The 25,000-nt window shown below is 41.0% G+C and overlaps 3 protein-coding genes and 2 long non-coding RNA genes across 6 annotated transcripts; 1 reads left to right on the forward strand and 4 right to left on the reverse strand.

Moving 5' to 3' along the window:
- Positions 1-262: 262 nt before the first annotated feature.
- On the reverse strand, positions 263-2,047 carry LOC134197408 (uncharacterized). The gene is made up of 2 exons (XM_062666728.1): positions 569-2,047; positions 263-511 (listed from the first exon to the last, which is right to left on the reverse strand). The coding sequence occupies exons 1-2, from the start codon at positions 1,538-1,540 to the stop codon at positions 416-418; spliced, it is 1,068 nt and encodes a 355-aa protein (XP_062522712.1). The 5' UTR covers positions 1,541-2,047; the 3' UTR covers positions 263-415.
- Positions 2,048-3,425: 1,378 nt separating this feature from the next.
- Positions 3,426-4,898, reverse strand: LOC134197498 (uncharacterized). Its single transcript, XR_009972659.1, has 3 exons — positions 4,822-4,898; positions 4,206-4,247; positions 3,426-3,899 (listed from the first exon to the last, which is right to left on the reverse strand). It is a non-coding gene; the product is annotated as an uncharacterized LOC134197498 (long non-coding RNA).
- Positions 4,899-6,219: 1,321 nt separating this feature from the next.
- LOC134197466 (uncharacterized) lies at positions 6,220-7,635 on the reverse strand. Its single transcript, XR_009972652.1, has 2 exons — positions 7,506-7,635; positions 6,220-6,677 (listed from the first exon to the last, which is right to left on the reverse strand). It is a non-coding gene; the product is annotated as an uncharacterized LOC134197466 (long non-coding RNA).
- Positions 7,636-11,781: 4,146 nt separating this feature from the next.
- Positions 11,782-12,707, reverse strand: LOC134197259 (uncharacterized). Its single transcript, XM_062666544.1, has one exon. The coding sequence runs from the start codon at positions 12,514-12,516 to the stop codon at positions 11,959-11,961; it is 558 nt and encodes a 185-aa protein (XP_062522528.1). The 5' UTR covers positions 12,517-12,707; the 3' UTR covers positions 11,782-11,958.
- Positions 12,708-17,753: 5,046 nt separating this feature from the next.
- Positions 17,754-24,568, forward strand: LOC134197162 (ankyrin repeat, SAM and basic leucine zipper domain-containing protein 1-like). Of its 2 annotated transcripts, none has more exons than XM_062666435.1 (10): positions 17,754-17,843; positions 17,990-18,093; positions 18,165-18,260; positions 19,204-19,305; positions 19,527-19,720; positions 19,781-19,863; positions 23,109-23,143; positions 23,226-23,393; positions 23,717-23,783; positions 24,050-24,568. In XM_062666435.1, the coding sequence occupies exons 2-10, from the start codon at positions 17,992-17,994 to the stop codon at positions 24,331-24,333; spliced, it is 1,131 nt and encodes a 376-aa protein (XP_062522419.1). In that variant the 5' UTR covers positions 17,754-17,843; positions 17,990-17,991; the 3' UTR covers positions 24,334-24,568. The 2 variants fall into 2 exon arrangements, with proteins under 2 accessions (XP_062522419.1, XP_062522418.1); XM_062666434.1 differs by having other exon boundaries at positions 23,109-23,164; positions 24,050-24,566.
- The last annotated feature ends 432 nt before the right edge of the window (positions 24,569-25,000 follow it).

The following is a 25,000-nucleotide window of genomic DNA, read 5'->3' on the forward strand; positions in this document are numbered from 1 at the left end:
TCTTGCGCAACAGATACCAAAAATACATGTTTAGCATGATAGCTAATTAACGTTATCAATATATATATATATATATATATATATATATATATATATATATATATATATATATATGTATATGTATATAATTGCTGCATATTCAGTAGTGATTAGTCATCAGTTAAGTCTGTTGATAGTAAATAATGATTACCTCTGCACCGATTGCAGTAGATTTTCAAATTCTAAAGTTGTTCGACGCATCCAGTTATGGAAAGTAACGTCGTTTTAGATAGACATTTTGTGTCTGTCTGTCTGTCTGTCTGTCTGCCTGTCTGTCAAAAACATCTATTGGTAAACATCAACGCTATTACAGTCAACGCTAAATCACTATCTATGAGTCCAAGAAAAATGACCCTTAGGGTCATGAAATGAAAGCTTAACGTACACTCTGGTAACTGTAAAAACCAGCTACGGAGTCATTTCTACACACTATTCTGTCAATCTTCTTCGCCAAAACCATACTGTTACACCGCTGTAAAGTAATGGACATTAATCGTCTCCAATAAGTTTTGAACTCACTGGAGTTCACCTTGCCGTCATCATCTCGTGATCGCAGAGAGATTTGATGGAGAAACTTTTCTCCTGCATTTCCCCAGCGGCCATAATGCTCAAACACCAGTGGAATTAGGCATGGAGAACCCCCACTAGTGTGAGTCTCTCTGCTGTACTTCTCTCTCTTCTTTCCCTCCCTTTTTGAAGCAGCAGATCCATCAGTTGTAGCTGCGACTGAAATTATGTCGGTGCTCCATGGGTGGGCTAAGGAAATGTCGAGCTCAACGTTAAAGTCGGTTGCATTATAAACAGCAATATCGGGTCTGGACTGAGAGCTGCTGTAACAGTCTCTTGGCTCAACGGTATGGGGAAGAGACACGCGTTTCAAACACTCGGACCAAGCAGAGACTATTGAATTATGAGACCAAACTGGTCCCCCACCTGTCTTACAAGTAATCAGATGATATCCTTCAGGATCTAAGGCTGTGCCGCAATCACATAAGGTTGCTGACAGAGGCAATGGCAAACGCATACCCAACCTCAATAAAGCTGCCAGGCGGAACAATCCAGGGGAAATTGCAAGCTTTCTTGAGCTGGGAATGACATCTAGCCAGGCTCCTGATCCCCTCCCTTGAAGAGATCTCAAACGAGCTGCATCCTTGGTCGCAGATCTTTCAATCATGTCCTGAACTTTGAGTTTTGTCTGTTTTTCAGTCAAATTGTGCTGAAGCCCTTTGGTGTTGCAGAGGAGATCTGATAGGGCCTGACCTGGACACAGGGACTGCTGTAGGTGATGACTAATGCTGTTCTCTTGTGCTATTGATGATGTTGTTTCATTGATTACTGAGGTTACCAAAGGCTGTAGGGTTGGAAATCGATCCAGCAGCACATGGAATGAATGAGCCCAACCAGAGGCAAATGCTATTGGTGAAAGATGGGTCGCAGGGGTCATTCCAAAACCACCGTACCTCACAGGGAGAGTTGCCTGTGCCCAAGGTTCAGCAGTCATTTCATCAATGTTCAGTAGTTTGGTAAAGGCAGTGCGTGTTTGTCTGTCATGTATGACCGCAGCGTGACTTAAATCTTGAGGAGGAATACTCCTTAGCAGGTGACACAAACGGTTAATATGACAATAGCGAAGGAGAAGCAATGCACTTTGTGTATCCTCCAACTGAAGCAATTCCTCACAGAGTAAACTTCCCGACTGGGCACAGTCAGTACAGACTGTTGAGATGAATGAGCTGTTGCCAATGGGGATCCCCAGTATGATAACACCGTCACTTGAAACCGGGAATGAGACATCACAAGGTGGTGATACCTCAGAAATAAACAATTCACACTTCTTATCTTGAATTACTAGTCCAATAGGTGAAAAAGAAGATCTGAGATCAGCTGACGCTGCTACAACAGCATCGACTGGTCCCAAGATGAAAACGTCATCCAAATATGCTAAGCAAGTGACATTTGGATTAGCTCTTTGCACCTCTAGCAGACTGCTCTGAATGGCAATGGAAAATAGTGCAGGACCTGTCTGCCTGTCTGTCTGTCTGTCTGTCTGTCTGTCTGTCTGTCTGTCTGTCTGTCCGTCTGTCTGTCTGTCTGTCTGTCTGTCTGTCCGTCTGTCTGTCTGTCTGTCTGTCTGTCTGTCAATACATACATTTAAAATTTCAACACTATTACATTCTAAATGGTTTCAGCAAGGAAAAGGAAAACATGCTACAACAATGTCCGGCGACCGTTATGCCCGCTTACTACGTAGGACCATTAATTAACTGTACGCTATAAGCAGTACAACTGTTCTTGCTAAAAGAAAGTCTACATAGTTTACTTGAGAGCACTTGTGCGTTGCATCTCTGGAGGCTAACGGACAGTCAGCGTCTCCAGTATGTCTTGAACTCGCTACTGTACGGGTGTCCATCTTCATCTACAGATAATGGGGACAGATGATGTAGAAATTGGTGGGCTTTTCCATCCCCAGCGGCCGTAATGCTAAAAAACCAGAGGGATGTAATTGGATGCATTTCCCATAGCACCAATCTCTTTGCTGTATTTTTCCGTCTTTTGTTTCTTCTCTTTTGGCAGCAGCGGCTCCACCCACCTTAGAGGCTTGTAATATGATGTCCTCATTCCCCGGGTGGGCAAGAGATATGTCCAGCTCGATACCATATCCAGATTGGGCATCGAATGCTATGATATCAGGACGAGAATTGATTCCTTCGTAAAGGTTTCTGGGTTCTCTTCTGTGTGTTATGTTTAGGTATCGTAAACTATCACACCATACATTTGCTACTGATTCGTGTGACCAGATGGGTCCGCCTCCAGTTTTACAGGTTAGATGGTGATAGCCTTCTTTGTCATTAATCTTGCTACACTCTGTCTGTCTGTCTGTCTGTCTGTCTGTCTGTCTGTGTATTTGTGTATTGTGTGTGTGTGTGTGTGTGTGTGTGTGTGTGTGTGTGTGTGTGTGTGTGTGTGTGTGTGTGTGTGTGTGTGTCTGCGTCTGTGTCTGTGTCTGTGTCTGTGCCTGTGTCTGTGTGTGTGTCTGTGTGTGTCTGTGTGTGTGTCTGTGTGTGTCTGTGTGTGTGTGTGTGTGTGTGTGTGTGTGTGTGTGTGTGTGTGTGTGTGTGTGTCTGTGTGTCTGTGTGTCTGTGTGTGTGTGTGTGTGTGTGTGTGTGTGTGTGTGTGTGTGTGTGGGGGGGTTTTGTGTGTGTGTGTGTGTGTGTGTGTGTGTGTGTGTGTGTGTGTGTGTGTGTGTGTGTGTGTGTGTTATTATGTAAAGGTAGAACTATTTTGTGAAAAGGTACAGAAGAAAGACAAGCATAACATATATATATATATATATATATATATATATATATATATATATATATATATATATAGTTTACCAGCGTACGTATAGTCTTTAACTAAGAAAAACAACAATTGCAAAAGGATACTTCCTAGGTTACAAACTAAATATAGTGCATACACTGACGACTGAGTTATAGAAACTCCAAAGTTTATCAGACTGAGAATTTTCTACCCAATCTTCTACTCTGAGTCATGTGGCTCACTCTTCTCATTCCATGGAAAGTCTTCTTTCTTCAACGATTTAGCTTTCATGAAATCTGGATGAGATGCTGTAATCCATTTAACTCTTAAGCCATCTTTATTGGCATCTGTGATGTGTTTGCTTCCACTCATGTTGTAATGTGCTCTCAGTCTAGCCTTTATAGAAGACGAACTGCCCAATGCCCTCCCGAGATATTTTGCATCGAAAGCAGCTGTCCCGAAACCTATTTGGTAGACTCCTCTCTCGCTTGGAGCATTTTGAAAACTACTGAGAGGGGCAGAATTGCTCCAACGCATATTGCTAGTTGAGAGTCGAGCTAGAAAGACAATACATTATTTCAAACAGACCTGTGAGCAAACACTACTAAATTTTGAAACTGTTCTAATTAATTTAGTTATAAAAAACGAGATTTTCTATTTAATTATGAACGTCTATACTCTAGAGGTATCCGACGACGCTGATACACTGCAGTGTGTCTACCAGCTTTCTTAAAGTCAATACTAAAATTTTAGTAAACTAGTTATATCAGTTAGGAGTTATTGAAACCTGTATGATTAATTAAACTTCTTTTATATCTAGCATGCTTCATAGGTACATATAAACTTTAATAGCAAACACTTACTTGTATTCTAAAAAGAAGCTGGCAGCTGGGAGCGAATAAAATCTATAAAAAGGGAAGACAAAGACATTATGTTTGACCACGCCTTTATGTAAACAAGCTGTGTACAAAGTAACCCGACTGTCGTTCAATTACAAGGTATATACGAGTACAACCATGTGGGAGAATAGCGATGATCAGTCTGAATGGCTCAAATAAGGCTAACTAAGTAGAGTTTCTACATGGCAAACGAAACATTCGCGCAATTTTTTATTTAATTAGCAAAGCAAAAATCAACTAATGGTTTGCGTAAAACAGAACACTGATCGACTGAAAACAAAGAGACTGTCGGTTTCTACGAGCAAATAGATACAGCCTCAGAATAGAATTCAAAATGCATGCTCGCTGTGGGTGAGCACGTGCACCCGGCCAGTTTGTTACCCTAGATTCCTGCACTGCTCTAGCTCCCAAAAAAAAGTTTTAAGCGCAGCTTGTTTATGCGTATTAGTTTTTACTAATTTTTGAGTCAGCTATTGGTATTCTTGCAATCACATAAAACAGTCTTGCCATGCGCGCTCTTCAGACCTCAAGCTGCAACTGAGCCAGACTATCCCATCAGTAAAGAAAGAGTGAAACGTACCTGTAAGAATTCGTTAGAGGTGCCTTGATAGAATCTTTTGTCGGTAAATGATACAGAAGTAGATTGCTTACATCACGTGAGAAGAGCATTGCACAACTTGCATGAGTTGCATCCCACAGCTTTCTCGCATACCGATGTCTATCTTTTGGCCACCTCATCTTTGTGGTGACCTTCTATTTACTCATAAGATCTTTGGTGTTTCAAAAACTTGAAGTCGTCTCTACTCTACTTGATCTTCATCACAATTCAAGTGACAGCACGTTGTGCCTAGAGCTATCAAACCGTGTAGACCGCCAAGCGACAATCTAAAAACAAGGAACTAGACAAGTTCAACCGCTTTCCTAGTCTTTTGAAAACCTTCGTAATCAAGCTAGAATAAAATTGTGTGACGGTTTCTAGTAACCTAGCTGCTTGGAGGCAATACCGATTTTAGTTAACGTAGATCAATCAAAACCAAAAAATATCTAAGCTGTTGTAAACAGCTATTTGATGTTCCTGCTATGGGACAATAAACAATTTACTGAGCTTGGTACTGTATGGACGTCATCGCTTCCAACGAGATTTGGGTGCACATTTCATGTCTTGGCATTTGCTAACCGCGTACGGCTACCGCGAAATAACAGGCTCTATTTTTAACTTTTACTTACCGATGTCAGCAGCGATGCATTGAATCAGGAAAGGCCTCACTAAGACCCGGTGTGTACCATTCCAAATTATCCGGATCTAGAGTATTCCACCCGGACTATCCGGCTGGGTACCTCGTCCTAGGATAACAACTTTGTTCCAATCTCTTTCGTGCGTCATTTTGAGTGATGTACTACCAGTGAGACTTGACAGACCTAAACTGAGGGAACTAACTTGCATAGTATTACACGATATGTGCTTTGCGTGGTGCTGTCTACACGCTTACCACATGGTCTGGTTTGTATACCTCCTAAATACATCCTGGAAACTGCGTTGTTTCTACTCGTTTAACAAATGACTGACGCAAAGATAAAGTCTCTAGATAAGTTAAGGCGTTAACCTAAATGCAGATACTTCAAATAGATCTGTGTACCATGGGTCTCTAGTGGCTGTTCTTGGAATATGAGTTACAGTTAAGGCTATGGGCCTATTTATATCTGGTCTTGCTGTGCACATGTTCACTTAGCAGTGTGACACTCTAAACATTTCAAGCTTACGCCCAAATACCACACTTTTTCGTATTTGAAATTGACGCTTATTTTGACTCAAAAAACGCAACAACTTAATAAAAAGACTTTTGAATGTGCTCTAGAAGAATTGAGCAGAAAAAATAACTACCTTATACAACATCGGTCAGTTGTTTTAATTAATTAGTTAACGATATAATATGAGAGACATTCAAGTGCAACGCACCTAATGCTTGAAAGAACGGTGTTATCGTGACATCAGTAAATCATGTTTAATACACTACAAAGCTCACAAAGCACATATACGCCAAAAGGCGGCGTTAGAGCAGCTATACGTACTAGTCCGGCTATAGCATCAACTGTCCGATCTTCTAGTCCGAGTCGCAATCACGCACATGTTTTTCATTCCATGTAAAATCATGTTTCTTCAGCATTCTAGCCTCTGTGCAATCGGGGTGAGATACTTGAATCCATCGAGCCATCAGGCCAGCTCTATTGGCGGCTGTGATGTGGTTGTTGCCACTCAAGTTGTAGTGAGCACTCAGTCTAGTCCTTATTGTAGTCGAACCGCCCATTGCCCGACCAACATACTTTGGTTCAAACTCAGCAGTACCAAAGCCTATTTGATAAACACCTCGCTCGCTTGGAGCATCACTGTAATTCTTGAGAGGAATAGGATCACTCCAACGCATAGCAACTGTTGAGCTAGTGAGACAAAGACAACACATACAGTTAAATGAGATGTCTACAAAGGACGATTTTTAAATACTTTGAGATTCTATATTCTAAGATGAACAAACCAATCACAAGTATGAAATTGCTACATGTACCACTAAACTAGAAGAAACTGACCTAACAGACTCTACTGGGGGCCTTTCAAATGTACTGTGCACGTACATCAATATCAAAATCTAATGAAAATGCTCATAATTAGTTTCTATTCTTTATGCCAATAGATAAGGCGGACCCTGGATCTCAGACTCAAAGAGAGAAGGAGCATCGACACCGTATGCTTGACCACGCGTATATTAGAATAAAATGTAGAATTCAACATGAAAATACTGCATGCTGTTGTCCCTATTATTAGACGTATACCTAGTAGCATTGTAGTCACAAACTTGTGCCAGAAAACCGATGATTACAGTTTGAGCAGACTAAGAAAAAGGAAGTCTAAGTCTACACAATTCTGTCAAACCAAACGCTCGGTTTCTTCGCTACAAGACTAGAATTTGCTCAATCGTGCATGCAAATAGAACGGCGATTTTTGCAAAAACATATACGGCAAGCAAGAGAATAGAAGCAAGATTAGGCCCCAAAGGGAGCACGTGCACCCTAGCTGTACTCTCCTTGGTATACACCGGATTTGCCAGACTACAAATTTGCGTTGATTTTGGATGTTTAAATGCAGCCGCATGCAGTGGCGTCGTTGGGCTTCCAGATCTGAAGAGGACTACCTCGATTTTGACTTGCTTGCTTCATCACATGACACAAGTATAGCTCGACGTAACAAACACTTTCGAAGATTGAACGTACCTGTAAGAACCGTTCTACAGGGGATGCCTTGATCAAATGACAGACAGGCTTCTTTGTCCGATAAATAAAATGCAAATCTGTCTACATGTAGAAACTATGACACAACTTGCGCCCAATGAGCGTCCTCATACAAATGTGAAATCCTCGTGTTTACACATTCTGCTCATACCACAGATATATCTAATCTATATTTTCCCATTGATATAGCACATGGAGAAAGAGCTCCACAACTTACGCCCAATCAGCTTTCGTGGATGCACATGTTGTTCATGCCACAGTTAGATCTCATCTATATTTTCCGGTTGTTATAGAAAACTGTTTACATAAAGAAAGCATGACACAACTTGCGCCCAATCAGCTGCTCGTACAGTAGAATATGAAATCTTCGTGTGTACAGCTATCTCATCTATATTTTCCTGTTTGAGAAACGTCACATGCTCAACCTAGATAAGTTTTAACGCCTCCCAAAGTCACGTGACAGTAGAGGTCAAACAACACTGCAATCTATTTATTTAACTCTTTGATTCTGTGAGATTCGCCAGCATATTCCTTGATATGTCAGGTAGAGGTAAAGGCAACGGTACATAAAACCTTGCTCGGACATATTACTGCCCTCTGCTGTTTCTTTGTTTGGTAGATGACAATATGTCCCACGATTTGTCTGACTAAGGGCTGCCGGTGCAAATTAATGATCGCCGCGAGACCAAGGCCGTCAGGTGGGTCTCAAAATTGAGGGGGCTTATCAATAAAGTTAAACATTATAATATATATATATATATATACAAATATAATTTCAACAACTAACCTCTCTCTAAATTATGACTATCTAAAAATTACATATCTGAGGATTACATCTATTTGTAGACTAAAGATTTACATATACACATGACAGGTTTAGTGTACACATACATTTACACTTCAAATTGAGATTCTGATTTAGATACATCGATAGATTGTCTTGCCAAAACTTTTATGATTACTAATCAGTAATCTTTCATTGTAGTGGATTCAAACGTAGTTTGATTCGGTTGTTAACAGCTTTCTAGATACGTCGTTGGAGCTTGCACATTCTGCTGCAGTCTCCAGATTGTTTACAGACACGCGTAATTAACGGTGCTCTAGACAACTTTCGTAACTTTAGAATTTTTCAAAAATCTTAAAGATAAACGCACTTGTTTGCTGCATTTCCTTTTTCAAGTCAAATTGTCTTTGTTTACGAGCTTTAATTAATTAATGTTTTGAGACTCTGTGAGGGCATGATCTCGAGGTTGAGGCTCCTGCGGTTCCGACGTATGTGTGTGTGTTTAGGGGGAGGGTGTGAGTGTCTATGTATGTATGTATGTATGTATGTATCTACGTAGTGTGGCGTCTGTGGCTCAGTTGGTTAAAGAATGAGTTTTGAGAATAGAAACATCCGGATCTTTGGATCAAAACTTTAAGTACAAGATGGGTACAGACGTAATTCCCTTAAGCAAGGAACTCACATGCAACTGCCTATCTCTATGAGTTGTCGTTTCGGTTGATCTCCAACTGAACATTAAGAGAGGCGCTCGAGATTATCTTGGATTTACACGTGAGTTACAACTCGTTTGGTTGCAACCAAACAGAAAACCTCACACATTAAACTATTTAATATCATTAACTTACAAGAACTTCGGTGAGTTGACAGACGATCCTGAAATAGTGAAGACAATGCATTGTCTGAACTTTACACATCAATTGATGACATGGATTGGTGGGTTAATTGGAGGTCTTCTAGAGAAGAAGAATCCTGGAAGTTCAATTGGAGAGACATTTGAGAAGTCAGTGAGCAATTTGTGTTGCAGTTAGTCTGCATATTAATAAATATATTAATTAATATATTAATAAAATTGTTGTGGATTTGTTTTGATCTATACAGGCTGCAGCGCACAGCATTCTTGCGTGTACGAGATTGGGATTGTTTCTGGTATGAAGGATATCTGAGTGCTGAAGTAATGCCACATTTTGTAAACTGTTTTGTTTTGTTCACACACACACACACACACACACACACACACACACACACACACACACACACACACACACACACACACACACACACACACACACACACACACACACACACACACACACACACACACCACACCACCACACACACACACACACACACACACACACACACACACACACACACACACACACACACACACACACACACACACACACACACACACACACACACACACACACACACACACACTTGGAACCTGGAATTCCGCCAATACCGACTATTTTTTGGGCATTGCAGAGGAAGTTTCCGCCAAAGAAGTGCGGTCATTGACTTGTGACAGGTCAATATTCAATGATATCAGGTCTGGTCTCATTGTACGGTATCAACCCATTTGTACTTTGGACCATGCTGAGAACGTTTCATATTATGCAACTTGCTTCTCAGCAACAACTTTTGTTGACGAGAGATGTTCATTCGTTCTAAGTGACCAAGCCACTGTCATCTTTGATGTTGAATTTGAAATTTCAATTGGTTCTTCCTTTCTACTCTGGTGATTGCCCAAGTCTCACAACCATATAATAAAACTGGCATCACTAGCGATCTAAAGACTTGCAGTTTTGTGTTCTTGCTAAATCCTTGATTTGTGAAAACTCTACGTTTCTAAGAACGAAATGTTCTTCTAGCTTTCTGAACACATTCAACAACCTCTGTCTGACGTACAATCCCAGACCTAGTCGATCACAATGCTGCCCACAGCAAAATTCAGAAACATTCTCCAGAACACGACCAGCTATCAAGATGTTTGCTTCTTCAACGCCAATGCTCAAGATTTTAGTTTTTCCAGTGTTGATCCTGATACCCCATTTCATACAAGCATCATGCATGGAAAGCATTCACCATCAGTTGCAACTCATTATTGGACGCACCTATTCAAGCCAAATCATCGGCATACATGGAAGCTTTGATCTTGTGTGTACCTTCAGGTTTTACTCGATAGTTCATGAAAAGGTCACCATTTGTTCTGTAAGCAGTTTCAATGCCACCACCCTTAACCTTATCCAGAGTCTCACACATAATTAATTTCATCAACAAATTGAACAAGACTGCAGACAACACATACCCTTGATGGACACCTGTGGTTACTTCAAACTTTGATCGTGCAACACAACCTGTAACATCGTGCAGGTCAACAATCTAACCAATTCATCTTCTATACCACAATATTTGAGAATGTTAGTGAGAGCGTGTCTTGGTACAGAGTCAAATGCTTTTGGGAGGTCAACAAAACAAATATGTAAGTTGGATCTGTGCTCTACAGCCTTCTCATGACTTGTCACAGTAGCCAAATCTGATCAATTGTTACCTGTTGAGGTCGAAAACCGCATTGCTCTTCTACAAGCGAAGGTCTTATTACTGGTGTTAGCCGACCTAACAAAACACCGGCAAAGACTTTCCCAGGAATACTGAGTAATGATATCACACGATAGTTCTCACATACCAGACGGTCATTCTTTTTACACACACACTCGTGACACACACACACACACACACACACACACACACACACACACACACACACACACACACACACACACACACACACACACACACACACACACACACTTGTAGTTTGAAGACTAGAAAACTAGCTTTAGTAACATGCAATGAATGTGTCACACTGTAGGAGAAAGCGATGGTACACGAGAATCTGACTCTTTCCAAAATCATTCAATACAACACAGACTTCAGAGATGTACCAGAAAATGTTCTGTACTGATGTTCGTAACCATCAGTGTATTCTCAAACCAGAGAAGCCTACTTGCCCTACTTCAACAGAGACGCCATCAGCTGATGCTGCCACCAAAACAGCATCAAGTGCTGAGACAAACAAAGCAGTAACGGAAAAATCAACAACTCAGACTACTACAACTGCATGCAGCCACAACAACAGTTACTGTGACCGAGTAGCTGTGCTGTTTTCAGAGAGACATCTGCAATTTGAAGAGTGCAAATCTCAGTCAATTGGTTGATGTATCGAGAAGAAATCAGACAACACTGAAGGCTGATGTTAGACAATTAGAAATGGATCTCGATGATGAAAAAGTAATTAATGCTATATTTGAAGTATGTAACTGTGTGTCTATTAGTAGGTTGTTTTATATGTTTGTTTGTCCATCTGTTTTTGTCAGTTTGTCTGTCTGTCTGTCTGTCTGTCTGTCTTACTCTCTGTCTGTCTGTCTGTCTGTCTGTCTGTCTGTCTGTCTGTCTGTCTGTCTGTCTGTCTGTCTGTCAAAGGTATTATATTTTCAAACATGAACTACGATACATAGACTATAGTAGCCACTAAGTTTAAAAGACTCGAGTCCGCAAGCTAAAACCCAAAAGACTACAACTAATACATAGATTAATGATTAAAAGAACACTCCTTACAACCACAAAGTACCAACGTACGCTACACAGTCAAGACAAAGTTAGGCAGATAGGCATGAGAGTGACTCCAGAAAATGTGTACATGTGGACAGAGGAAGTGACGGCAGAATCTGAAGAGGACGCACTAATCCCGTGAGGGCAAGGTAAGGCTGCGATCATCTTAGACTCAGGCGCCACCGTTGGAAGAGACCCAACACGACTGACGTTCATAGAGGAAGACGCAACGAAAGAGGCAACGACAGAAACTGAATGAGGAAGAAGACGAAATGTGTTCGTGTGGACAGATGAGGCGACGGCAGAATCTGAAGAAGACGCACTAATCCCGTGAGGGCAAGGTAAGGCTGCGATCATCCCAGACTCAGGCGCCACCGTTAGAACAGACCCAAGACGACTGACGTCCACGGAAGAAGACGTGACGAAAGAGGCAGCGGCAGAAACTGAATGAGGAAGAAGACGAAATGTGTTCATGTGGACAGATGAGGCGACGGCAGAATCTGACGACGATACGTTGGCTGTAGACAAAGGATGAATCTTGGACACGTAAATAATAAGACACAACACAACCCAAACTCGAACAAAAGCGTTCATTCCGGAAAGGGGTCCCAACGACAACAAGATGGAACGACGCGCGCCGCGAGAGTGGCCAAAGCCACTAACGCCTTCTCCAAACACCGATAGCTTGATTTCTTGAAGTAGAACCAGAAGTAGTCGGAGCTAGAAATCTTCTAGGCACACTGCCATACATCCGGGGTCTCTGTCTGTCTGTCTGTCTGTCTGTCTGTCTGTCTGTCTGTCTGTCTGTCAGTCAATACATATATTTTCAAAGAACAACACTATTACATTCTAGTCTGGCCCAAACTGCCGACACAGTAATTTAACTACGTGCGAATGAACTGTCAACTGTAAAGATCTTAGAATGTCCAAGCCTTGCTAACGTTCTGCTAATGGCGCTAGCATTACATCTTTGTCTGTCTGTCTGTCTGTCTGTCTGTCTGTCTGTCTGTCTGTCTGTCTGTCTGTCTGTCTGTCTGTCTGTCTGTCTGTCTGTGTCTGTCTGTCTGTCTGTCTGTCTGTCTGTGTCTGTCTGTCTGTCTGTCTGTCTGTCTGTCTGTCTGTCTGTCTGTCTGTCTGTCTGTCTTTTCTCTGTCTCTTTGTCTCTCTGTCTGTTTGTCTCACTGTCTCTCAGTCTCTCTGTCTGTTTGTCTGTCTGTTTGTCTGTCTGTCTGTCTTTAGATATTTTCCAACTTCCAACTATCAAACATCGCTGCTAACTCACAAAATTTACGAGTCCACAACTAACAAGTAATTCAAAACAATACAATCGACAGCTAAGATAAAACACAACCACTAATGAAATCTAACTTAAACTAAAAACTAAGGTCCTATAGTCATTGACTGATAAACTGTTTAGCACTCACATCTTCAGCCTCCAGCAATGACAGTTTTTCTTGTAATAACGTTTGCATTACATTTCTACAGTTGCATCGAAACTCTCTTCCTCCAAAATTCCATGAACTTTGCCAAAATGTTATAGGTCTAGCTACCAACTTCATCTACTGATCGTTTCCTAGATGTTGAAGAAAATTTCTAGCTTCGTTTTCCCATTTACCAAAATGCTCTATAGCAAGTGGAATCAATTTGTTTCTTTCTTGCAGCTTCTAATTTTTATATTTAGCATGTTTCCTCTCTTCTCGCATTTGGATACCGTTCCGTCAACGTTTTTCGATGTTGGAAAAATATCTGAGCTTCATGGATGAGCTAAGGCAATATCTAACTCAATATCTAACCCTGTTTCTGTATCAAAGATGACTATATCCGGGCGATTATCAGAAGCAGTGTAGCGATGACGTGGCTCACAACGATAGTGAATTCTGAGACTTCGCAGGCATTCTGATAAAACCGATGCAATGTATTCGTGTAACCTGTCTGTCTGCCTGTCTGTCTGTCTGTCTTTCAGTCTGTCTGCCTGTCTGTCTATCTGTCTGACTGTCTGTCTGTCTGTCTGTCAAATTTTCATATATTTTTATACATCAAAGCTAATACAGGTGAAACTAAAGTAACAGCTAATGAACAACAAGTGTCACAACTACAATTACAATTACACAAATAACAGTTAGCATTAAAAAGCTCCCCTACGGAGCCTACAAACCGAAATTTAGTTTACTGAATTGAAAGTTGAACAACATCTAAACTCTGGTCAGTATTCTGTCCATATGTTACTCTGATCATCTTTCTAGCCAACACCGAGGCATTGCAACGCTGAAGTTGTACTGACAAGCGTCTTCTCCAATGTGTTTTAAAATCTGAGGGATTGTTTCTTCCTTCTTCATCTCTATATAGTTTGGAAAGTTTATTGAGGAACGTTGATGCTTCTTCTCCCCACCCACCAAAGTGCTCGAAAACTAGTGGAATAAGGGTAGGAGTGTACCCTCCAGGCAACTGCTCTTGAGAATATTTGCTATGTTTGATGTCTTCTCTTCTTCTTGCTGCAGCTCCATCCGTAGTTGCTGCACTTCGCAGAATGTCCTGGCTCCAAAGGTGAGCAAGGGCCACATCAAGCTCGACATTTCCCCCACTTGTTGAGTCAAACACAACAATGTCTGCTCTATTGTTGGATGTTGTATATCTATCTTTTGGTTCAATTTGATGCTGGTATTGTAGACTGCTCAAGCATTCAGACCAGCACAAAACAACAGAATTGTGAGACCAAACTGGGCCTCCACCCATTTTGCATGTTAGTAAATGGTACCCTTCAACATCTAGTGACTTTCCACATTCACATTTAGTGGCCCAAGGTGGTAAAGACAAAGGTAGACCCAATCTGAGAGCAGCCGCCAAGACAAAATTGCCAGATGAAAGTGCAAACTTCTCTGAAGATGGAATGGAATCTAACCATGCTCCTGCTCCTTTACCTCTAATTGAACGCAATCGTGCTGCATCTCGGTTAGAACCAGTTTCAATCAACTGATCTGCTTTCGATTGTACAAATTCTGCTGTTAGACGATGTTGCAACTTTTTTGTGTTAGGCAACAAATTCGACAACGTGGAAATATCTTTGAGATGGTGTTCTAAAGTTAGCCCAATATCACTCGCATGATTAGATGATGTCACTAGAGAGTTGACTTGATCTTGAAGAACAGGAAAGCGATCAGGCAATAGCTTAAGAGAATGAGCCCAGCTGGCAACAAAAGCAAAGGGTGCCACTTTGTTTAGGGAAGTCATACCAAAACCTCCTAGTCTTACTCGCAACGTAGCTTGCTTCCACATATTTCCAGCTATGTCAACATTTCCTAGCAAACAAGAGAAGGTAGATTTTGTTTGCTTGTCGTGGATAGTAGCTGCCTGTGTCAGTGTTTCTGTCTGTCTGTCTGTCTGTCTGTCTGTCACATATATTTTCAAACATTCATCTATCATACAAAGAGTGCTAGGCAATGACATAATGTTTTAGGTGCTACAGTACACAGGAAAAAGCACTAAAAAACAGTAACAACTTAACTTAAAAGATAACCCAGGTCAGCCTAGTGGCTAAAGAACTGGGTTGAGTACTTAGCGCTACTTGTGTCACTTGACAAGCTTGCCATCTTCCTCAGTATGACTTTGGCATTGCATTTTTGCAGCTGAAGGGAGAATCTTTTTCGCCAAAAGTCAAGGAACTCTGCAGCGTTTGGTCTACCAATTTCGTCACATGATTTCTTTGCTAGTTTCTGCAGGAAGTTTCTTCCCATGACACCCCAGCGTCCAAAATGCTCCATAACCAGAGGAATGAGACTGACAGCAGTTCCACCTGGTAGACAATCCTTCTCGTATTTTGACTTTTTTCTCTCCTCTCTTCTCTCAGCAGCGGCGCCATCTGTTTCCGAAGATCTAGGGAAGATGTCCGAGCTCCATGGGTGTGCAGACAGCTGCTCTGTCTGTCTGTCTGTCTGTCTGTCTGTCTGTCTGTCTGTCTGTCTGATACGCATGTTTATTGGTGCATGTCAGCTGAATTCCGTTTTATCCAATTTTAGATGTTACGTCAAGCTAATGTTACTCAACTCAGTCAACCACAACATCAGTGCACTCTAACTGAGAAAGACCGAGACTATCTCTCAACACTAACAACCAAACAAGCTACAAACATTGCTACTTTATCACAACAAGTCTCATTTCTAGAGCAAACACGAGCAGCAGCAGAGCAGCAAGTAGGTCGAGACAGAGATGTCTTCATGATTCTGCATAACAGTGAGTTTGTTTAGGCAAATGTTTGTAAGTCTAACGTCACTTTACTTTCAAATGAAAAGATGACACTTGTTGGTCAAGTGAATGATCTGGAACAATCGGTAAGCAAGGGACTTGTGATATTACAATACACAAGTATGCTCACATAATGCGTTCACACACACACACACACACACACACACACACACACACACACACACACACACACACACACACACACACACACACACACACACACACACACACACACACACACACACACACACGATTGTCTGATGTTCGATCATTTCCACATAAAGATCGACTCTCTCAGCCAAACTGTTACGAACCTTACGACCGAAATAGAAAGTTGTGCTGACCAACTCACACAACCCACAGCTCACATTGCTCCAACTTCACATGCTTCAACAATCAACCTCCTACCACAGATGCACGAGTCACAACATCACCATTTACAGTAATACCAACAACAACAGATTCTGTAACCACACCACCTGGCACGCCATGTCCCACTCCAGATCCTGCACCACTTAATCGACTGAAGGAAAACAACACACAATTACAGCAACAGTTGTCGCTTGAGGCAGGCGTGGTGTCTGGCTTGAAACAGCAACTTTCACTGGAGCAAACCAAATCGCTCAGCCTCGTCACCAAAGTCTACAAACTTCAAACAAATGTGACTTTTCTTAATCGACGAATACAACGATGTGAAGTATCAAGTAACCAAGCTTTACAAGATCTAACAATCTGCTCGTGTGCAAACACGGCAACCAGTGTGCCCTCGACCGAACGCAATCAACAAGTTGCTAGATCCACCATGCGACGAACGATCGACCGACTGACAGCAGAAAAGAGTGAACTAAATTTAACTCTCAGTATCAACTCATGCTGAGAGAGAATCAGAAGGCAAAGCAAAACATCAGTCAACTGAACGAACAAATCACAACATCAATATCGAGTCAAAAGCTACAGTTGGAATCTCGACCGACAGACGACGGCCAGCTAGTCATCATACGATATTGGTTGGACCTTCTCGAATCAACTCCAGGAAAGATTGTGGTTGCTGTCGGTGGTGCATTCTTTTTGCTCTTTCTCGTTTTCTGCACTAGCTGTAAACATCTGCTTTTGTGTAATTACAGAAGCGTAGTGGCAGCAAGTCGGCAAGGAAGTACGACGTGCAGATGGCAAACATGGCATTTGATTACAGAAATAAGGGATATATGCCAGACAGCAATTATCCTCTCGATTAACTAATTAAAATTAAATTTAAAAGTGAGAAGTTTGCTTTCTCTAGTGTCTGCACAAGAGACTTGCTTGTGTCATGCTATTGTATTCATATGCTGGATATCTACGTAGCTTGCCTCTTCATCCTATTTTTACTAGCAACTTTCAGTTTGTATTGGTCTAGATGACTGGCTGTTTCATATGTCTGATTTAATTAATTGATGACAATAAATACTGAGTGTATTGAACGTTTCCAATCTACAATATCTGTTGCTATATCTGTAAACACACAAAACATTTGATTTAATCGTCTGTTTTGAAGATTATAGCACGTTATCAAAGATTAATTGGTCACGTGAGTTAATAGATGCGCATGCGTAGAACGTAGGAAACGTCACAGGGACTGTTCCCTTCGTTGTAGGCTCGGTCGTTGTCAGTTGGTGTGTATGCAGTGAGTGCAGCACTATAGAAAGGTTGGCTGTGATGTCGTCACTGTCGCGTAAATGATGCGCTTCGTTTGGCGCCAATATTTGACGCGCACTCGCGTAGCTATCAATTCCTCTTGTTTCGTTTGTGAGTTATTTGTGGAGTGGAGTGTTATTGTTTGGTTGTTGTGTAGAAATGGAAAAAGAATTGTGTGAAGCGGTGCGGAGAGGTGACATTCATTCAGTAACGGGTTTTTTGGATATGGGTGTTGATATCAATCAACGTGATGAGGATGGAGTAAGTGTTGTGAGTTATAATATGTGTATTGGATGTTGAAATTAACTGCACGTCGTTTGATCTCAAAATAGAACACTCTTCTGATACAAGCGTGTTGGAAGAATAAGAAGGAAATGGTCAAGTTGCTGCTCACTAATAAACTAACAGATGCTAATGGGACTGGCATTGTGAGTTGATTGAGTGTGTGAAAGTGTGATGCGTTGTTGATAAGATGGTAGATATCAACTAGATGTACCAATCTAAATCCAACAATCAACGTTTCTGTTTTTTGCTTGTCAAGAGGCAACAGTGTTGACTTGTCAGTCGTTGCATGCAGAGATGAATAATCTTGCGGGTTTTTATTTCATTCAACTTGACTATCGTCACTATCACCTAACCCTCGTTTCAATCTAAACATGATTTCAAGTCTCACTGTTCTCTACTAACTATGAACATGTTTTAGTGTGGAAGCTAAACTTTCAAGTGTGATGCTCGCATTTCATTAACAAAAGTAGTTTTATTTAAATGGCCATTGATATTAATTTATTAAATTTGTGATGGGTGATGATATTGGATTAATGCTTATGATCTTGTCCGTGTTGCTGTGCTGTTTTGTATAGAGAGATGACCTTAGGTGGTCTCTAGAGAGGAAGGTGGGTATTAGTAATTTGATGTTGGAATGAATGGTTGGCTTGATATACATACATGTGCAGACAGCACTTTTTATTTTTATCAAGTTTGTGGCTTAACAGAGATGATTATCTTGTGTCAATGATCTAAGTGTTTTGGTAAGACAAGGTTTTATGTCAGTGGGGAGACGATAACCAAAGATCAAGTTCTGACATGACGATATAGGATTTTTATATTTTAGTTGAGATGTTAGACGTTGTACTTGTACGACTGCTTTCTAATTGATCTTGAGCAGTCAGCTTTCACAAATCTTGTGACAAATTTGCAAGGAATGACGTTTGACATACACAAATTTTAAAATTGCAGACGAGCAACGAAGGTGGAGATACCCAACATGTCTAACTAGGCTTGCAGTAATTAGTTGTTTTGGTTGGTGACTTTGGTTTAGTATGGAGGGGATGGTTGAATAATGATTATAATAATACATTCTTGTGTGTGCAGTTTGGGTGGACACCTTTGATAACAGCAGCAAGTAATGGGTTGTACAACATCTTTGATATGTTATTGAAGACCAAAGATATTAATGTGATGAAGGGAGATGATGTGAGTTTGAGTATTGAGAGGTTCAGTTGATATTGTGGTGTCTGTCGTGCATGTATTAAACATATTTGTGAGTGTGATGCATTCATTTTGCTATTGTTTGTGTTTGTGTGTTGATCATTGTATGGAATGTCTCATTGTGTGTGTTGAATGGAATGTCTGTTGCTTTAATATGTTTTAACATAAACACTCTTTCACTATCTTATCAGTTTCTTGTTACTCAGGCGGGAATGACAGCCATCCATCATGCTGCAATGAATAATCACGTGACCATTGTAGACAGTCTTGTGTCGTGTTCTGTTCCTGTTGATATCAACGATAATGGTGGTTGTACACCACTGTGGTGGGCTGCCTGTAATGGTGATGTGTGTTGTGTTGATGTTCTCCTAAAACTTGGAGCGAGTCCCCTACATGAGAGGTGATGCATTCAATATCCTTCAGTCAATAATATTACTAACGTGATGTCATTGTGAGATAGTAAGTTGGAAGGATCACCACTTGAGATTGCCAAGGAAAAGGGTCACAGTGATGTGGTTGAGATGATGGAAGAAGCCATAAGATGTAAGTGAAAGAAACAATCAATTTTTCTTTACTTTTCTCTAATTTGTTTTTCATGTTTAAATTATTTTCTAATGTTCTGTTTTTGCATCCATTTGTCTGTCTCTTTTTGTTTTGTCTGTCTGTCTGTCCATCTATTCATTTGTATGACAGTGAGTTTGTGAATCTAACTGTAATGAATTGTATGTCATGCAAGGAGGTGATATGAAAGTGTTGTATTGCTTTAGAAATATAATTTTCTGTGTTGACTTTCACAACTACACATTTTAATGTGAAGATGTTAAATGATGTGTCCATACATACATATGTATGCAGAGCGGAATATAAGGAAATGTTTTTGTCCGGACAAGCAGGTTTGCCAAAGCCACGCCCATTTAGACCACGCTCATTCCATCAAATTTGGAGCCCGCAAACAACACTTTATTTTGATTATTTGGCACATATACAAAGCATGACAATAACCAGAACAACTTTGAGACAACATACCTGCAAGGCAATCATTTATGCGTTACAATAGAGTCTGGAAAAAATTATGGAACCTCAAAAGACAAACTTGCAAGTGCACTATAATTATGTCAGACAATAGGAAAACATTAACAGGGAAACCTAGTACAACGATGTGCAACATTGTATTCAGTCAGACCCTTCTGGAAAACTATTTGTAGACGCGGTCTTAGAGGATTATGCCACACGCCCCAGTCATCTAAACTAAAGCTGCTAGTGCTGTTGTCTTGGGCCAACTCTCCAGTTTTCCTTGCTCTGTATTGCTTTCTGAAACCTTGATTAGGACAGCGGTTGGTCTTGCATTCTTCCCACCACAGCTGAATATATTCTCGCGTGGCCAGACGTTTGCATACAGGGGGGGGGGGGTGTAGTACGTCTGGAAACAGTGGCCGGGTTTTTGTTGGAGACGCCAGAATCTTGGCGTGACCAATAACATTGCAGAACTGCAATTATGGGCGTAGCTTAACTATTACGTCCGGGACTTCATGGCTTCAATCGCTACAATGTTGTACGATGAAGAGTCGATTTCACTTGCCATTCTGTTTGCAACTAAGTTTATGAGGTACCTTTACAGGAACAGGTAGTGAAACACTTTGTAGAAGGTAGAGACGTTTTTGTGTCCTTTCCCACCGGTGGTGGCAAGTCACTGTGCTACGATAGCCAACCGCTTGTTGTACCTGCGTTTTTAGTACCAGGAAGATTGATACCAGACTCTTTGGCAGACCGTTTTACTGGAGAACGAGCTCAAGTTGAAGACGCTGACATCGGTATTAAGCGCGCACGTTCTGATGGTTCCTAGCACCCTCTACTCGCTGAACCTGAACATCTAGACCATGCAATTTCCCAACGGCGTTGACCTACCCTCGCAACTGTGCCTCCTTCCTATTGAGCTCATCTTGTAGGGATTTCAACTTCTCTAGATTTCTTGCGCAAGGTCGAGAGTGTGGTGGGAGCATAAAGCTCACCGAATCAGGGTAAAACTCGGTCACAAACTCTTCTAAGATCACCTTAAGATGTTCATTGTGAGAACTGTGCACTAAACGGCGGGTCGCAGGTTTCATAGTCGCTTTGCAAAGAACGCACTCCATCCAATCAGCCTTGTAATTCTGAAATCCGGTCAACTACCTGCTGCAGAGGAGGAGCAGATCTCCGTCTGCGCTCAAATTAATTTACAGTTCACAATAGAAAATTGTAGGATGAAAGGACGCTTTCATATATTGTAACTACCTGTACTAGTCATTTTGCGCTGTAACAGCTAATCATGACGTCATGCATACCAGCCGCCAACAAAAACCCGGCCACTGTGTCCAGACGTTCTTCTCGCCTCTACCCCGCACACGAACGTCTGGCCACGCGAGACTAAGCTGAATAGTGGCGTCAGCGTGAAAGTCTTGAAGTGATGGTCTATCATGGTATACTTCCATACGGTCAGACAAGGTGGTGTTGCTCATGCTGTTGTGCCAGTCTGTCTTGATCAGTTTCAGCGACGAAAACATCCTTTCAACATGTGTGGTAGTTAAGGGGAGACTAATACTATGTCTGGACAGGTGTGAAGTATATACCACACAGACTCATAGCACACCTTGCTGATGTGCAGATATTTTCTAGCATAACGGACTACCTCCTCAACATGAAGAGCAAGAATATTAATTAACCCCTTTGCTTTCTAATGGTTTGGCAAAATGAACAGCAAGAGCTTCTACAGCTTCTCTAACCCCTGCATTATCATCAACGTTTTCGTCTTCACTATCTTGCTCAGAAGTTTGAACGTTAGGTTTTCTTTGCCATGTTTGGGTGTCAAGAAAGGCAATTATATGACAAAGAAGTTTGGTGTCACACCAACCTAGTCGCTTCTTCATTTTATTATTAAGGCATACTAAATCGGTATTCACCTTTTCTGCACAGTTACTTAGTGTTCTGACAGAATAGTTTGCTAAAGGGGCTCCGTTTAGGATCTTTCCAGAACGACTGGAATTTTCAAAGAAACAGCAGTTACTGCTATGGCTTCAACAAGTTTGACAATGACAAGAAAGAAAACATTCACAAATCAGGATGTTTGATTACCGTCTTGGGGACAATGTTTCTACCAATTCATGTCCTCACATTTGGTGCTGTGTTACGCGCATTCTAGGTGAAAATTTGTATTTTACGGCAACGGGTGTCTCAGTAAGCCGTCTCACCACTTCGCACAAAAGCTTACTGTCTATGACCCCATGAGTGTGAACTTTGAAAATCTGTAATATCTCCACTGTTTTTTGGAACCTTCGTGATCTCAAATCGTTAGAAACCATCAGGTCTGGCATCTGTTTACTAAATTGTTTAAGCCCTTCCTACAAAGGAAACTGAAAGATAACACTTTTTGCATATCAAGGACGTACTAGCCAAGTAGAAATGGTTATTATCCAATTATCCTGTGAGATCAAGGAATCATCAACTGGAGCAACTTAAGATAATTGGTGTAACATGCTCTATGAGCACACCTGGTGTGACCTCTACCTCATTACTCACTTCCCAGGGATAAGAGATAGTAGATGTACTGTAAGAAAACATACTCCCTGATAGTGCACATAATCTGACTTATGAGTGTCCGGATCATGCCATTTGGGGGTGACCGTTCAAGTAACCAATGTCCGGACAACACAATATATGGCCGGACATGGACTTGTTTTGACCGGACAATGTCCGGTGTCCGGGCGTTATATTCCCCTCTATGTATGTTTGTAATGTGTTTGTCATTTTCACAGTAAAGACACCAAAGAGAGAGGAGCACGTAGCTACAGTGAGGAAACATAAACATACAGTGAGGAATATAAATAACAAGTGATGGTTACGTTACTGTATTATATAATTTGGTGTTTCAGGTGACGTTACTGAAAAGACAGTTGGCAGAGAAAGACGTGCAATTACAATCAAAGAGCAAAGAAGTGGCAGAGAAAGACATGCAATTACAATCACAGAACAGGAAGGTGGCATCTTTGGAAACACGATTGGCAAGAATCGGAGACATAGCTAATGTTGAGAGTGATGAGGTTTGTTCGATTAGATGGCATTCGTGTTAATGATGATTATCATTGATGTACAGATAGTTGTATACATGTCAGTCAAAGTTGCTGCATTCTGTTCATACCCAATGGCGCGTCAATTTAGTAATAATAAATTAGAATTAACATTATTGATATCACCACTCACCTAAGTGATGATAATTAATTAATTAATTGTTATTATATTTATTTTATATATTAATTATTAGTTAATTGTTATTAGTAATTAATAAAATGTTGTAGATGACTGATTGACTATGTCGTATAGATGAGACAGAATATTTTACTCCTTGATCTCTTTGCATCTTTAGGTTGTGGAAGATGATGTGACAGCAGCCAGAGTTGAATCTACTGCTAGCTCGTTTGCTCAGTCAACAGGTACACACTGATTCTTAGTTTAACATGCTAGAATCACTGGATAAGTGGGTGCATTATTGTGTGTGTGTGTGTGTGTGTGTGTGTGTGTGTGTGTGTGTGTGTGTGTGTGTGTGTGTGTGTGTTGCATTATTGCTGCGTGTCTGTCAGTCTCTTGACCTTCCAGTCTCTCTGTTGTTTTTGCTTCATTTTCCTGTTTAGTCTGCTGATCACTTTATTGTACAAGTTTGTATTTCATTGTAAGGAATTATGTTTATGTCTTAAACTAGAGGATGATCATAGACAAGATTCGTATTCTCGTCGAGTTCTGCGGGCAATTCAAAGAGTTGGCTCTACCAGATGGTATGCACTCGGTCGTGATTGTGGACAAACAAATGATCAGCTGCGAGAATTCACTTTTCTGGTCAATGATTGTGATAAAGTTCAAGCTTTATTTGATGTGATGGCACAGAAAGTAGGAGGGAAACGAGCAGCAGACAAACTACTGGATGCGTGCCAAACCATGCAAAATCCAATATTTGCTGAAGTAGAAGAAGTGATGGACAAAATGTAATTTGGGAAGATGAATAAACTAGGGAAGGTGTTTTTGTATTGCATATTAATAGTGTTATTGTAGTTAAATGTCCTCAATTGTGATTTGCTGTCATTTTTAATCCGAACGTAGCAGTCTAGTGATTGTGTACAAAAGTGAAGACATCAAATGCGTTTGTATGCTTCTGGTCAATACTTACCTATCAATACATTAGGTGTGTGGGTGTGTGGGTGTGTTGAAATACTAGACACGATACAACGATGAACCACAACGAAACTTTTCTCAACTCGAAAACTTGTGTGAACCGAGTGGCCCGCCAATAGAAGTCAGATATCCAGAAAGTATCGTGGTAGATGTACATGTTTGTGTTGTAAAACGTGATCATAACGTATTTCTAACCTAGAAAAGAGCCTGTGCGTCTCGTTAGTTTGATGACATTACTGCAACAGGTCCAGCTAGTACCACACTGTCTCTTACTTGTCACTAAAATGTGCAACAATTCCTTTCACCTAGGCTTCGTCTCCATGTCGGTCACGTGACGAATAATAATAGTGTCTCTTGGAGGACTCGTAACGCACAACAAAACTGAAAATGAGACAAAGTTGGTGACAAACACGGTGGCTGACTCTTCTCTCCTTCTTCTAGCATGTAGGATGATGCTATGGCCAGTAATGAGCCATCAATGACT

This window comes from Corticium candelabrum, chromosome 22 (assembly GCF_963422355.1).
Source record: "Corticium candelabrum chromosome 22, ooCorCand1.1, whole genome shotgun sequence".
In the NCBI taxonomy this organism is placed as follows: domain Eukaryota; kingdom Metazoa; phylum Porifera; class Homoscleromorpha; order Homosclerophorida; family Plakinidae; genus Corticium; species Corticium candelabrum.